Here is a 16,137-nt window from a genome sequence, read left to right on the forward strand (position 1 = left end):
AATGAATTGTTAGTGCATGGAACGAATAGAGCTTTTGGGTTGATTTCAGATATTCGTTTCTGCACACCCGATCGATGGCCTGCCATAATAGCAGTATTGTCAAATGCCTGGCCAATACAGTCACCAATCTGAATCCCATCGTTCTCCAGTTCTATCAAAATCAGTTTAGAAATGTCCTCCGTGCTTTTACCTTTTGTCTCGATGGAGCGGAGAAATGACTCCTCCACTATCACTTTATTTTCGTCAATTTTTACGTAGCGCAGCATTATCTGGTCCTTATGAAATACATCAGGAATGCTATCAAAAATTATGCAAAAATATTTGCTTTCTTTGATCTGATCGATGATTTTCTTTCTCACCTGCTTTGCCAAAATGCTCACCGATTCATTTTGAATTTTTGATTACAGATAAGAAGATTTTCTTTCCCAGGTTAACTTTCACCAAATATTCACGGAGCACAGGTTCATACTTGGCCAATAAATTTACCAATTCTAAAAAATTTCCTTTGTTTTCTTTATCTCTTTCATCATTATGGATGTCTTCCCGATGACCCCGAAGTGCCAGATTCTGCTTGGCGAGAAACCTGATTGTTATGTTACGAAGCGTATGGTGACAAGCAAAAAGAATAGACAACACAGGATTAAGATTTGAACGAACTCAACAATTTATTTTCTAATAAATAACACAGAATAATAACGAGCTGTCCTTGGGGTGAAGATGGCAGATTGTTGTTAGTTGTTGTTATTGTGGTTATAAGGCACGACGAAACCTTCGTTTGTAATAGTAGTAGCAGCAGTGCTGGTTATAATCGTGTGTCAATAGCGATAGTTGTTGTTGTTAGAAGGCGCGACGAAGCCTTCGTTGGTAATGGTAGTAGCAGCAGTGCTGGTTATAATCGTGTGTCAATAGCGATAGTTGTTGTTGTTAGAAGGCGCGCCGAAGCCTTCGTTGTAGTAGTAGTAGCATTGGTCGCGACAGCCGTAGCGTTGTGGTGATGGCGAGGCTGGTGGTCCTTCTCCTGTCTTTTCCTTGGCTTCGCTAAATATAGCAAGCACGCGGACGTAGTTGTAGACAAACGGTTAGTGATGAAGAAATTGCCTCCATGTCGAGAAAACTGTGTTTCTTTTGGGTTGTTGTTTTCGCTACGGTGTGTAAGGCATCTAAGCGTTTTGCCCGTAATTTTGTGGAGGTAACCATGATCATGTGCCTCGACTTTGATGCCATGGTAGCGATCGTAGCGTGAATCCCTACGTAGTCAGTTTCTCCCCAAAGCGGTCAGGAATCATGAAACTTGAGTGGTGGTCGTCACGGTGACACGTGGCAGACAGTATGATGGCGTCCCCAAGTCAAAACGAGATCTAAATCATAACATCATAACATGATGATGTCCAGCAATCTAGCTACAATTTCCAGCCACTTAGTTTCCTTCTTAATAAGATGTTGCTCTACTTTGTCAACTATATTTCCTTCAGCAAGTCAGATCTCTTGATCCTCCTAGTTGAGAAACGCTTGAGCAATACTAAGTGGACGTAAAATGATTTTTCATTTCAGAGACATTGTAGCATTTTAGAATACTAACCAAAAATTATTATTTTCCTCATGGAAATAAATTCTGTAAGCTTTTTTTTTTGGGGGGGGGGCTCTAAGCGATTGATTGTTATGATTTAATTTGTTGTTAAGAGTTATCCCCCTTGGGATTGACATTCATAATAAAAGCGCCCTCTGTTTCATTTTCCCGCTCGATCCTTTCAAGAGCGTACGTGTATTTTACAGTTAATAAAACCTTTCTAAAAGGCAATTCTTTACTTACTGATACTATTCACTTCAATTTTATTAACTGTAAAAAAAAAAAATAATAATGGATCGAATCTTACGTCCCGACAGATTCGAGGTGGAACCTACATGCCCTAATTCCGAAAAATCCTATAGGCATTGGAAATTAACCCTCCAGAATTATATCCGCTCACATAATAACGGATTAATCGAAAACACTTCAGATAATTTCTTTGCCTTGATCAATTGTATTTCAGCCTCTGTTTTCGATTTAATAAGCGATAAAACCGACTACGATAGTGCATTAAGAACATTGGACGCCGCTTATTTAAAACCTGAAAATATTGTTTATAATAGATATCGATTGATGACGACGAAGCAACAAACAACACAAAATATAGATGCCTTCATACTACAATTGGAAATGCTTGCCAAAACATGTAACTTCGAAGCGGTTTCTGCTGAAGAAAACAAAAATCAATACATTCGGGAAGCTTTCATCGGCGGAATTTCTTCTTCGTCCATCCGACAACGACTGTTAGAAAAACCCATCCTGACTTTACAAGACACATATGCCACGGCCAGATCTCTTGAACAAGCAGAAAAGCATTCGATAAGCTACGCAAATAACTTTACTGTAGCAGCTACAAATAATCCTTCGGGCTACAATCGTATAGCTGTGACTAAAGAAAATATGCATCCAAAAGGGGTTTGTTTTTTCTGTGGAAAATCACGTCATCCTCGATATTTATGTCCTGCACGAAACGCCGAATGTAAAAAATGCAAAAAAATGGTCATTGGGCTAAAATGTGTAAATCTTCTATTTCTAACACTCATACTGCTGTTCTTTATGACGACTCTGACTACCCCTCACCTTCTCTATCCTGACTAGGAACTAACTCCAAAGATGTCACATTCACTCAATGCCAAATTAACGGGCACTTCGTGAACGCTATGGTGGACTCCGGCAGTGTAAAAACATTCATTAATGAAAATACTGCTAAAAAACTTGAACTCTTCACAATACCTAAAAACAAAACTATAGCTCTGGCTGCTTCCGATCAACATGCTAAAATAACTGGCGAAGCTGTCGTGGATTTAATACTGAAAGATAAAACCCATTCTGGAATAACAATTGAAATCATTGAAAACCTTTTCATTGATTTAATAATCGGAAAAGATATTTTAAAAAAATATAAAAAAGTAACACTTAAATTCGACGGTCCTAGAGACAAACTTATAATTGGAGCTATAAACACGAATAATTTTTTTCCTACCATAAACGTTCCACCCCCTCCTCTCTTTTCTAATCTTTCTCCTCATACTACTCCTATTGCGACAAAATCCCGACGTTACACTTTTGCCGCCAACAAATTCATAAAAGAAGAGACTGCTAGAATGTTGAAAGAAGGCATAATTGAACCTTCGATATCTCCGTGGCGAGCGCAGGTTCTTGTAACTTCGAATGAGAATCATAAGAAAAGAATGGTAGTCGACTACAGCGATACCATCAATAGATTCACGGAACTAGACGCTTACCCAATGCCTAATATCAATAAGATGGTAGACGACATCGCTCAATATAACATCTTCTCTACTCTCGACCTAAAATCTGCTTATCACCAAATACCTATAAATCATGCTGATCGTAAATTCACTGCGTTTGAAGTAAGTGGCAAACTTTTTCAATTTACTCGTCTTCCTTTTGGCGTCACCAATGGAGTAAGTGCTTTCCAGAGGAGCATAGACTATATTATAGAAAAAGAAAATCTAACCGATACCTTTGTGTATGTTGATAACGTAACTATATGTGGGAAAAATCAAGAAGAACACGATTACAATCTTCAAAAATTCTACAAAATTGCTAAACAATATAACATCACTTTAAATGAAAATAAAAGCATAATTTCTTCTAGTTCTATTACTCTACTCGGCTACACCATAGAAAATAATCAAATAGCTCCCGATTATCAAAGACTAAAACCATTACTCGAAATGCCACCTCCGCTGAATCTTAAATCTCAAAAAAGAATAGTTGGAATGTTTTCCTATTACTGCAAATTCATTAAAAAATTTTCTGATAAAATTTTATTACTAAATCAAAACAAAGAATTTCCACTACCTCCATCTGTATTAAAATCTTTTCAAACATTGAAAAATGATCTAAAAGACGCCACTTTAATAACGGTAGATCCAAATAAAGAATTTGAAGTAGAAACGGACGCTAGTAACTATTGCATTGCTGCAACACTAAATCAAGAAGGTCGTCCTATTGCATTTTTTTCAAGAACTCTCAATACTAACGAAATTAAGCACCATGCAGTAGAAAAAGAGGCAGCCGCTATTGTAGAAGCTCTCCGTAAGTGGCGACATTTTCTACTCGGCAGGCACTTTAAAGTCATCACAGATCAGAAGAGCATCAGCTTCATATTCGACAATAAAAGAAAATCTAAAATTAAGAATGACAAAATATGTCGTTGGCGTATAGAATTATCCCAATACAATTTCACTATAGTTTATCGACCTGGACCTGAAAATATTGCTGCTGACACATTCTCTCGCATCTCTGCTCTTACTTACAATCTACAAGATCTTCGTGATTTACATAAACAATTATGTCATCCTGGTGTTTCAAGATTAAGCCATTTTATAAGAACGAGGAACCTCCCTTTTACTTTGGATCAAATTAAGAATATTACTGACTCTTGCTCATCCTGTCAATTACTGAAACCCAAATTCGCCAATACCAATGGAGGGACTCTCATTCAAGCCATATTACCTTTTCAACGATTAAATCTTGATTTTAAAGGCCCTCTACCTACTTCTATACATGGCAACAAATATCTACTTACTCTAATTGATGAGTATTCCCGTTTTCCTTTCGCTTTTCCTTGCAGAGATATGACAAGCAAAAGCATTATCCACTGTCTAAACAAACTTTTTTCAATTTTTGGTTTGCCTTACATGATACATACTGACCGTGCTTCTGATTTCTTAGCAAGAGAAATAAAGGATTTTTTACACAAAAAAGGAATTGCTACTTCTAAAACAAGTAGGTATCATCCTGAAGGTAATGGACAGATTGAAAAACTCAACGGTACCTTATGGAAGGCCATTCAAACAACATTACATTCTAATCAAATGAAACTACCTTATTGGGAAGACATACTACCGGACGCACTTCATTCAATTAGATCATTACTTTGTACTGCCACTAATATGACTCCCCATGATAGACTTTTTAAATATAGTCGTAAATCTGCTTCCGGAATTTCAATTCCTTCTTGGGTTAAACCAGGCCCAATATATATTAGAAACCACACTAAAACAAGTAAACATGACCCTCCTGTAACGCCTGCCACCCTAATAGATGTCAACCCCCACTACGCTTATGTTCAACTACCTTCTGGTACTGAAACCACTGTCAACGTTCGAGACTTAGCTCCAAACTCATCAAATGAAGAAAACTCTAATAATAATCCTACTACTTCAGAGACTTTATTTGAACCTTCTACTAATGAAAACATTGGTCATGAGGAAGACAAAAATCAATCGTCTGATCTTGAAGAAAATCAGATTTCACTAAAAAATAATACTGAAAATCAGCATTCCTGCCAATCTGTGCGGAGGTCATCCCGAGTTTGACAATTCCCTAGTAAATATAAGGATTTTGTGACTAAATACTGAAAAAACTGCAGTTTGGGTTCATATGTTATTTGTAAATAAAATGATTCTTATGTGATTGTAAAAAAAAAAAAAAAAAAAAAAAATTTGTCTATAATTAATTACCCCTTACTTGAATACTTTAGGACGGGGAAAATGTTATGATTTAATTTGTTGTTAAGAGTTATCCCCCTTGGGATTGACATTCATAATAAAAGCGCCCTCTGTTTCATTTTCCCGCTCGATCCTTTCAAGAGCGTACGTGTATTTTACAGTTAATAAAACCTTTCTAAAAGGCAATTCTTTACTTACTGATACTATTCACTTCACTAACCAAAAATTATTATTTTCCTCATGGAAATAAATTCTGTAAGCTTTTTGGGGGGGGGGCTCTAAGCGAGTACGCATAGTTTTACAACCTTGCCAGTTAGACTTCGGCTTAGTGAACATTTCTACAATGTTAGAGTTGCCTGTAAATGATTATTATTCATTATATTAGCTTAAATTTATGTACGAAAGTTTAAATTTAAAATAATTGTTTGTTCTTTTTTTTCCAGCAAGGTTTTCAAGGTGTCCATATGGAATCGCATAAAACAAAATGAAAGTCGAATAAAACAAAACGAAAATATAATTTTAGCCAAGGGTGTTAGTCTAAAATTCTCACAATATTAGTAAAAAGTATTTCTATTATAATCTGTATCTTGTTTTTTTTTTCGTTTTTTTTTTTTCGTTTTTTCGCTTTTTTTTTTTTTTTTTTTGTTTTTTGCATTAAAACAAATCAATCTACTACATGTCTATAACATTGTCAGTAGTAAAAACCGGGCAAATATTTATGATTAGAGTAAACACATGAACATTCTTTGATAGAGAGAACATATAGAATAGTTAAGAATGCATTCATATCCGTTGTTAAGTTAATAATTGTTTTCTATATAGTAACCATGTTATTTAGACACTCATGTTTAAAATAAAGCGTAGACTTTGTTAACTATACTGTTCCTATACCGTTTTATTTTGCATAAGAATCGTTAATTATTTTCAATTGTTTATGAATTTTTGCATCATTTTGCGAACCAATGACAAATGCCAATCGGCTTTGTTTTAAAAGAGAAATGTATCTTTAGCTGTTTCATTATTTTCAATCAATCGAACGGAAAAAATTCGAGAAAAATATTGTTATGGGGTTAAATGGTAATAAGAATGGAGGAACACAGGATTTTAGGAAACGAACAGACAAAGTTGAGTCGAGTAATACCATTCATCAATGGTTGGGCATGTGCACCGACCTGCTTGGTCGCGAGCCAATCTCAGACTGCCGGGCACCAGTACTCGATACCGGAAGTGACGTCACCAAAGGAAGTGACGCCACGAGATAGTCCATTAATCCCAAGCTTTTTGTTCATAAAAGCTCTCAGTACCTCTTCTTTTTAGGGTTTACCATCAATGGCTCAGTAAACTTTCTCTTACAGAATGACCGCCGTGTTGGATGAGGAGGTTCAAGACAGTGTCTATCGGCTCATCTTCCAATGGTTGACTGTCGCTGGTTTCAGCTAATCGACATCTTCTTAGTTGGTTCTGGTGACGTTTGTGGGTATACGTTGGTCCTTGGATGATATATACTATGTCACCGACTCTCTTAGTAATTGTACCCACCTCCCAGAATGATGTGTTGTTTTTATAACTTTTGAAAAACACTCTTCCACCTGGGTTACTTTCACCAACGTTACTGGCTACATTAGTGGCCTTGACTGTTTAGGTAAGAGCTTGTCAAAAACATGTCTCACTTTCCACGCAAACATCATTTCTGCAGGTGAGACTGCTGTTGGTGTGTTCGGGTTGGGTGTAATCCTATACACGTGTAGAAATTGTTGCTTTGGCTTGGGGAATTCTTTTGACACGGATTTTTTAGCTTCTGGCTTTGCAGTTTCAGTTTTTTTACTCCTTTGGCAGATTCTGTTGAAGTTTATTTTTCGATTTCTCTGTTGCTGCAATTGGGACATTTCGTTTCTTCTTGAAAACGGACAGAGTGTTTTCTTTTAGTTCGAATCTTGCTATAGCCTTTGTACATTTTCCTAGTCCTTGTGAGAATACTTCTGGAAATTCCTCTTTTAACTCGTCCTTCAATTCTTGCGCTTCTGTAGACGAGTCTCTTACCCTATGCCATAATTTATTCATAGGTTGGTCCCACAATTCGAATCACTCCATCCAATCAGTACCAAAGAGGTTTTCGGATGTCCTATGTACATACACTTTCACTTTTTTAGTAATGCCGTTTAAGGTCACCAGGAGTGTGAGCTCTACCTCAAATTCGACTTTATCACCTGTCACAGCTCGAGCTGACTTGTTCATCTTCCACATGGTTGGTTTCCTTAGCCTTTTCTATGTCTTAAGATTAATGATGGACAGGTCTGATCCAATTGTAGATGCACAGTTTTATTTGCGATGTTAACTGTGACATATTTGCACCGGTTATTATCCAAATCCAAGTCGAATCTAGTCTGTCGGATGCTGTTCTTGACCTTGTTCTTCTTGCACTAGGTCACTTTGTGGCCCTTCCTGCCACATTCGTTGCAGTACTTACATTTGTAAAAACATTGACTCGACCAATATTTCCTGCTGCAGCGATAGCACGGGCTTGTAGGGGATCCGGGTCTTGTGACTGGGTGGTCCTTATTAGATGTAGCCTGAGTTTTCTTACTTCCAGCTTTGCTTTTTCGGAGTGAGTATTTTTCCGGTCTGAAGGTCGTCCATCTAATAACTGTTGCGCTTGACTCCTCGAGTTGTTCCTCACATAGACTACCCGTTGACAATCCTCGACCAACTTCTGGAGGATGAGGCCTTGTTTGCTCTCAAGTCTAGAGAGAACACGTTGTCTAATCTCAGCGTTTTTGGATGAGACTAGATCCTGTGCAAAAATTAAACAGTTGAAGTCATCTGCCGATAAGTCAGATAGACGGAGATCATCGCAGTGTTTATTTACCATGGATGCGAAGGTTAGGTAATCATCGTCGTCGCTTTTTTGCAGGTTCAAGCATTTCCATCTTCTATGAAAGAGCGTAGAATTCGGGCTGAACAGTTCGGATAAAAGTTTGACCACTTTATCAATTCAACACTTTTCAATTCACTCTTCTTCCTGGGGAGAATATAATCCGCAAACTTGCTATATTCTGTGGTCCCTAATTTCCTCAAAAGTAGGCAAACTTTCTTAGTGTTGCTCCACTCTTGACAATCCATAGTGAATAGGTCCTCATATCTCCAATAGAAAGCGTCAAACGTCCCATCCAACCCTGGTTGGTAGTTGAACGTTTCTATAGCATTCCATATTGCACTTTGGGAAAAAGCAAAACTGTTGTCCCTGTGTTCTGTTCTATCAAATATTTTTAACAATAACTCTTCTTGTCTCTTTTGTTGAAGTAGCATTCTCTCCTCCAACGCTTGTTGCCTCTCTTGAAATTGTAACTGGAGCTGTTTATCACGTTCTTTTAAATTTTCCTCAGCTTCCTGCTGCTGATCCATCTGAGCTTTAATTAGCTGTATTAACGTCCTCCATCTTTTAATGGCTTTTTTTCCAAACGCACAAAAAAAAAATGTCCTTTTTTGACTGGAGAAGAGAGATAAAATAATAAAAAAGAAAATGTCCTATCTGTGAGTGTGTGCGTATGAGGAGGGATCAATTTATCACTTGTTTCTTGGTAAAAACCTTACAGATAACCCAATATGAGGGTGGAAAAAAATTTTACTTGCGAAACAAAACAAAAAAAATGTACTGTGATATAATACAGTTGCAAAAGAATAAAAATATTTGTGGAATTGTCTGCAAGTTAACCAAAATGACCGTGTTTTTGTTTTTTTTGTGTGTGTGCGGGAAGTTGTCCCCACGCAGCAGAAAAAAAAAGTTTTTTACTTTAGGACCGATAGTTAAAAATAGAATATTTTATAAAATTCCACTCAATGAAAAAAACGTATTTCATTTAGTCCAAGTAAAACGAAAAGGGAAAAAAGAAACATTTCTCTCTCGTTAAAATATTGCATAAGTTAGCAGCACAAAAAAAAGGCAAAAAAACTTTTCACTTCATTTGAAAAAAAAATGTTCAAATTTGCATATTGACATTTTACGATAGAATTGTTCTTGCAGTGAAAATTGGGTCAATATTTTTCTCTTTTTTCTTTCTTCTTTCAATAGGCAATCAACTTAATTTTTAGACATTACAAAAATGCGTTTCGTATAGTTATTTTCAATTTAAATATAGAGACAAATAGGTTAACTTACAATTTAGTCGATACTTTTGCCATGTGTTCATTTTCTTTTTGTTCTTGTTATTTTGTTTTTAGCACGTAATTGCCAGCCGACTTCTTAGCTTGTAAATCCGACATTCTTTTGAAGTAAATTAGAATTTTTTTTTTTTGCTTTGTTTTTTTGTGGAGTTCACTCGTGTGAAAGCCGAATCCGTCGTCGCCAGTTGTTATGGGGTTAAATGGTAATAAGAACGAAGGAACACAGGATTTTACGAAACGAACATGTATTCACATATATTACAGACAAAGTGAGTGTAGTAATACAATTTATCAATGGTTGGGCGTGTGCACCGACCTGTTTGGTCGCTTGTCAATCTTAGACTGCCGCGCACCGGTACTCGATATCGGAAGTGACGTCACCAAAGGAAGTGACGTCATGAGATAGTCCATTGGAAAGGCATCTCCAACAAATATTTAGAATCCGCCCTCGTATATTTAATATATGTCCCCACACACACACTAAGTGCATTTTTTGTTTACAAAAATATATGCAGACATGAGAAGGTTTTACAGTAATTCGAAAAAAATCACTAATTAAATATTTAGAAATTTTTAAAAAATCAGAATCGGGAATCGTATTGGATCAGGAATTTAGGACAGAATCGGTAATTGAATCGGAATCGGGAAAAAATTTTGCATCATCCCATCAATAATATATATATATATATATATATATATATATATATATATATATATATATATGTATGTATATATATATATATATATATATATAACTACTTCATTTACTCACATAAACCTAATATACGAAAGTATAGATTTATGCGTAAACTTTAAGTATTTACTTCAAAAGTGCTCAATACGTAGGTAGAGCTAGTTAGTAATTTATAAAATATATATGGCGATTAAGCTACACTGAATATTCTGCGTTTCATCCACTATAGGATTCGTCAGGCTTATGCGCAAATTCTGTGGTTGCTTCTTGTTTTTATATATGTTGAGGATTTCTAGTTAGCCAATCAGCTTTCTAGAAATCCACCGCGCCCCTTCCGATCAGCCAATAGGCATGTATTTTATCGAACAAAGGATCTGTTTTAGAACTAGGTTAGTGGTTTAAGGTAGACGTTTTCCTAAATAAATTTCGGTTTAATCATAAATACGTCAGTGATTATAAAATTTTGTTAATAGTTTGAAAAAAATCAATTACTCTGTGATTGTTCAAAACTTGACAGAAATTCGGCAGTATTTAAACTATCAAATAGAAAGCCATTTAAATAGTATTTGAAGTGTAGCGCTTAGTTCCCATTTAAAATTATATTCCCTGATATGACGATCATAAAATCTGTTTACAATCGATTTTTATTCCGTACTTGCTGAATATTTCTACAATTCCAAAATTACGTATTTTTCTGTTGCTTATTTTCCGTTGTATAATGTAATTATCAGTGATGTTTGAAAGTATTTTTCTTGGCAAAAATGTTGTTTAATTTGTCAACATTTTTTGGAACATGTAATTCAACTGCTTTCTTGGCAAGGTTACCTAGAGAATTGATACATCTTTTTTTAAAAACTTTGTTTTACAAATAAAATAAATTTACATCGTATTTTGATGTTATTATCATTTAAGTTTTAGTGTTAAAACAATAAAAATTTATCATTAGTACTCTACAAGTTTCACCGACCACAGACCTAACCACAATCAGAATTTTATTGCAAATCGAATCGCAATATGACATAAACATCCATCAAATGGACGTAAAAAATGCGTATTTGAATGACCCAATAGACTGTGAAATTTATATTACCCCTCCAGAGGGATTTATATTTAAAAATAAAAATAGCGTGTGGCGACTTAACACGTTATTGTACGGTCTAAAGCAGAGTGTTCAGTGTTGGAATACAGTATTTCATAATTATATGATTAAACAACAATTTAAACAATGCCCAGCAGACCCCTGTTTATATACCCAACATAAAGGCAAGAGACTACTGAGTTTGTTTTTTACCAATAATGAAAAATTTAAAACAATCGGTTTTCGGATCGTAAATTAGGGACATATTTTTCTGATTCCGATTTTTTACAACCTTTTCGGTAACAAAATTTCAAATTTATTTATTTTTATTCATTTTTTTATTTTCTACTTTTAACCTTTCAAAATGCCGCCCCTTGACATGTGCCGGTCGTACAATAGGGACATATTTTTCGATTCCAATGCCTCCAAAAGTTCCGATTTTTAAAGATTTGTTTGGTATAAAATTTAAGATATTTTGTTAGCTTTTATTTATTTTTATTTTTTATTTTTTCTATTTTCTCTTTTTACTCTTCAAAATACCGCCCCCCCCCCTGACATGGGCCGCTCGTAAAATATGGACACATTTATCTTATTCCAATCCATCTAAAAGTTCCGGTGTTTTACAACCTTTCGGTAAAAAATTCCAATTTTTTTGTTAGTTTTTATTTATTTTTTTCTATTCTTGAATGGCACCCCTGACGTGTGCTGCTCATAAAATAAGGACACATTTTTCTGATTATGATATCTCTAAAAGTCCCGATGTGTTACAACCTTTTCGGCATAAAATTTCAGATTTTTGTTAACTTTCATTTATTTATTTATTTATTTTTACCCTCTCAAAGTGCCGCCGTATATATATATATATATATATATATATATATATATATATATATATATATAAGAGCGAGTAGTTAATTAAACATGTTAAAAATACTTTGAAAAAGAGTTAAAAACATATTTAATCTGAAAAGGAAACACTTAATAAGTTGATAGTCCTTAATCCGCGGAGTTTCAAATAAATACTTTGAGGAAATTTTGGGTGCGTCACCAAAATCCGCTTTTCATGGTAACAAAAGGAAAGAAAAAAAGGGAGAAAAAAGCATTTATGGCAAATTTTTTGAAAAAGAGTAACTAGTGGAAATGAGCAAAAGAAATACAGACCCGAATAAGTTTAAAATGATCCAAGTTTATTAAAACAAAAAGTTATCGATTGCCTTTATTTCCCAAGGTTGGGGTTAAAAAAAACCTTAAGAAACATTTAAAATACATATAAAAAAATACAAAAAAAGACGTCAATCCTTACTTGCAAGAAAGGCTGAAAGAAAAGAACATATAAAAAACGGAAAACAGTCCTTTTAACAAAATGTTCAGTCTTTCTTTGACAAAATGTTCTTTTTTTTTTTCTTTTCCGAAAGGACAAACAAAAAGTTTCTTTGACCTAAAATGGGAGAAAGAAGTAATTTCCTTTGTTAAGGCTCTTGTGCCTTTTAATTCAAAAGGGAGAGAAGACCATAAAGCCGCTTTGGTAGGCTTTATGAGGGGTAAATTCTTGAATTATGGAAGATTTGAAGGTTGAAAATCTTTCAAAGAGGGGATTTCTTTTCTAGGGGCGATATTCTGCTCGTCTCGTCGGCGAAATTAAATTTTGTTCTTCTTAGAAAAGAACTCCTCAACACATGGTAGTTTCCTTCGTTAGTCCTTTGACAATAAGAAGACCTTGTCTTATAATGACTGAGAATAAAATAACGTTAATAGTTTAGTTCTAAACAAACGTCTTTCTCCAAAGGAGGAGAGAAAAAAAACGTGGAATTTAACGTCAAGAATCCTTTCTGATCTGACAGAGCCGAATAGCGTCCTTCTTCTTGGCCGGCTAGATTCGAACTGACGAAAACGGGCAAAACCCTTTCCTCCTCCTCCTCCTCCTCCTTCTCCAGAGAGTAGGAGAGGGGCTGGCTGCTAGAAAGTGAACTATACCTAAGCTGCTGATGATGATAATAGAAGTGACCTGCCGGTCAAGGAATGCGTTCCTTGACCTAAATGCGGAGATGTTGAATGGGTATAAATAAAAAATAAATAAAAATTATTTCTCTATTAAAAATTTCCACAACTTTCCTTCTCATCAGAGGGTAGGAATTAGCAAAATGCGGGATCCCAATGAGGATATTCTACAGTGTTTGGCTTGATATATTTGATTATAGGAAATTCTTCCTATTTTTTCCAGAGACCATGAAGTCCTCAAATATACCATATTGGGCGACAACATTCCCGCCGTGTTAAACCATGTACAACATGGATCCTTCTAAAAGGAAACCTGAACTAACATTCCCACAGAGGAATTGTAGTGAACTACTACTATGATGCTGCTACGGTATGCTTCCCTTATTTCTCTCTTTCTCCTTACTCTTCTACTTTTCCCTTCCTTTCTTCTCTCAACGTCACCAGAGGTTTCAGCCAATCGGAATAGAGGACTGTCCTGGAGGGAGATACAAAGAAGAAATCTCTCTCAGACATGCGGAAACGATAGAAGCATCAACACGCGACGGACCAGTTTCCCTGAGTACAGTAAAACCTTACAAAAAAGTATATATAAATCTGCTTTCCAAAAAATGCCAATAATATATATTTTTTTGCTATTTTTGTGGAACGGTTTATGCTACATAAAGCAAAAAAAAAACAAACAAGAAAAATAAGCAGTAAAAAAAAATAAACATTCTTTTTCTCACCAGATAAATGACTAAAATAAAATCTGGTTTAAAAACTATTTTGTAACAACAAATATATATATATATATATATATATATATATATATATATATATATATATATATATAGGAAATGTATTACTGTGTACATATACATGCATATACATACATATATATATACACATACATACACATATATACATACACAAAAACATGCATACACACACGCGCATATATATATATATATATATATATATATAAATGAATAAATAAATTAGCCGGGCAGGTAGAAATTATACGTTACCTGTAACGTATAATTTCTACCTGCCCGGCTAATTTATTTGTATATGTATGTATATTTATATTTGTATATGTATGTATATTTATTATTTGTATATGTATGTATATAATATATGGTTTTTGTATATATACTTAGGCATGTGTTCTCCCCCATTGATGTGTCTCCGTACATTGTACAGGTGTACGCGTGTATGAGTATTTATGTGTGTGTGTGCGTATTTTATTTACTTATCATTAACAATTATTTATTAATATTTTAATTTTTAATTTATTTTATTTACTTACTGATATTCTTACCTACCATTATACTATCAAAATAAACCTGTAAAGTATAATTCATTAATTTATTTTTCCTTTTCTTTTTCTTTCCATTTTATAAACAATAAATATCTTTCAATCTCTCCCCGCCCGGCTAAATCACTTTAAACCTCATTTTCAACCCGTTCCTTCACTAACATTAACTCTCCAACCTGTTGCCATGGTGATCCTTTAAATTAACTGTTACTTATGCCGTTATAAATAAGAGTAGCGTCTTTTAATTTTAAACCGTTATAAACTAAATAAAAACGTATATAAGAATTTACACATAATTAATATTTAATTATAAACCCCTCTCTTATTGTATACACTTCTACTACTTTAAATTCCAACGTCCTCTCCCTACCACTCCCCCCTTCTTCTCTAACTCCCCTTCATCTACGATTTTTCCATTCTTATTTGATTTTATAACTCAGTCCATCTATGAATTCTGACGATGCTAGTTGGATTTTTCCTCTTTGAGGATTTTCCTCTAGCTGAAACAATTTGTAAACTCATTCTGGACTCACAGTAATAAATTTCCTATATACTGCTCTGACTACACATTGAGCACTCTAGTCCAGTTTTTTTCACCACTGGTAAATAAATATATATATATATATATATATATATATATATATATATATATATATATATATATATATATATATATATATATATATATATATATAAATTTTAATTGATGCTATTTCTCCAAGCACTTGCTGAAATTAACCTCTGGTGAGTACTCGCTTTTCTCTCTTCTTGCTTATCACCCCCCAACCATTTCATTTAGTCGCAGCTACAAATAATAATAATAATAAAAATTTAAAAAAATAATAATAGTAATTAATAATAATCATAGGAATAATAATAATTAATAATAATGAACAGTAGTAATAATAGTAATAATAATAACTAATAATAATTAATAATAATAATTAGTAATAATAATAATCGACACACAACAGGTTAACGTGAAAATCCCCCAATTTATGGAGACGAGTGTTGAGGGATGGTTTTCGATAATAGAAGCTCAATTCCATCTCAGACACAAGCGATAATACTAAGTTCTATACGATTATCAGCGCATTGCCACCTGAAGTGGTAACAAATATACCTCCAGAAATTCTGCAGTCGCTAAACTATGCGAAGTTAAAGGAGTCTGTGTTATCTGCATATGAAAAGACTAGACCTAAACTCCTGGAGAAGTTGATGATGACCACTACGTTAGCTGGTCGTCCGTCATTATACCTCCAGGAGATGGTAACGGTCGCACATAGAATAGGGGCAAGCAACGAGATAATGCGCCATAAATTCATACACGCACTTCCGAAGCAAACCACCCCAGTAATA

At 34.5% G+C, this 16,137-nt stretch overlaps 1 protein-coding gene across 5 annotated transcripts in view; it reads left to right on the top strand.

Moving 5' to 3' along the window:
* The window catches only part of LOC145284732 (putative sodium/potassium/calcium exchanger CG1090), a 554,458-nt gene that overhangs the window by 523,429 nt on the left and 14,892 nt on the right, over positions 1-16,137 (top strand). For 3 of the 5 annotated variants that reach the window (XM_080133667.1, XM_080133671.1, XM_080133674.1), the window contains one exon: positions 13,705-13,851. The exons of the other annotated variants lie outside the window; for them this stretch is intronic. In XM_080133667.1, the coding sequence (XP_079989793.1) occupies positions 13,705-13,760 (56 nt within the window). In that variant the 3' untranslated portion in view covers positions 13,761-13,851. The remainder of the gene's footprint in view (positions 1-13,704; positions 13,852-16,137) is intronic. 5 annotated transcript variants of the gene reach the window in all.

Source organism: Euprymna scolopes, chromosome 9 (assembly GCF_053919585.1).
Source record: "Euprymna scolopes isolate OS-2025 chromosome 9, ASM5391958v1, whole genome shotgun sequence".
NCBI classification, from domain to species: domain Eukaryota; kingdom Metazoa; phylum Mollusca; class Cephalopoda; order Sepiida; family Sepiolidae; genus Euprymna; species Euprymna scolopes.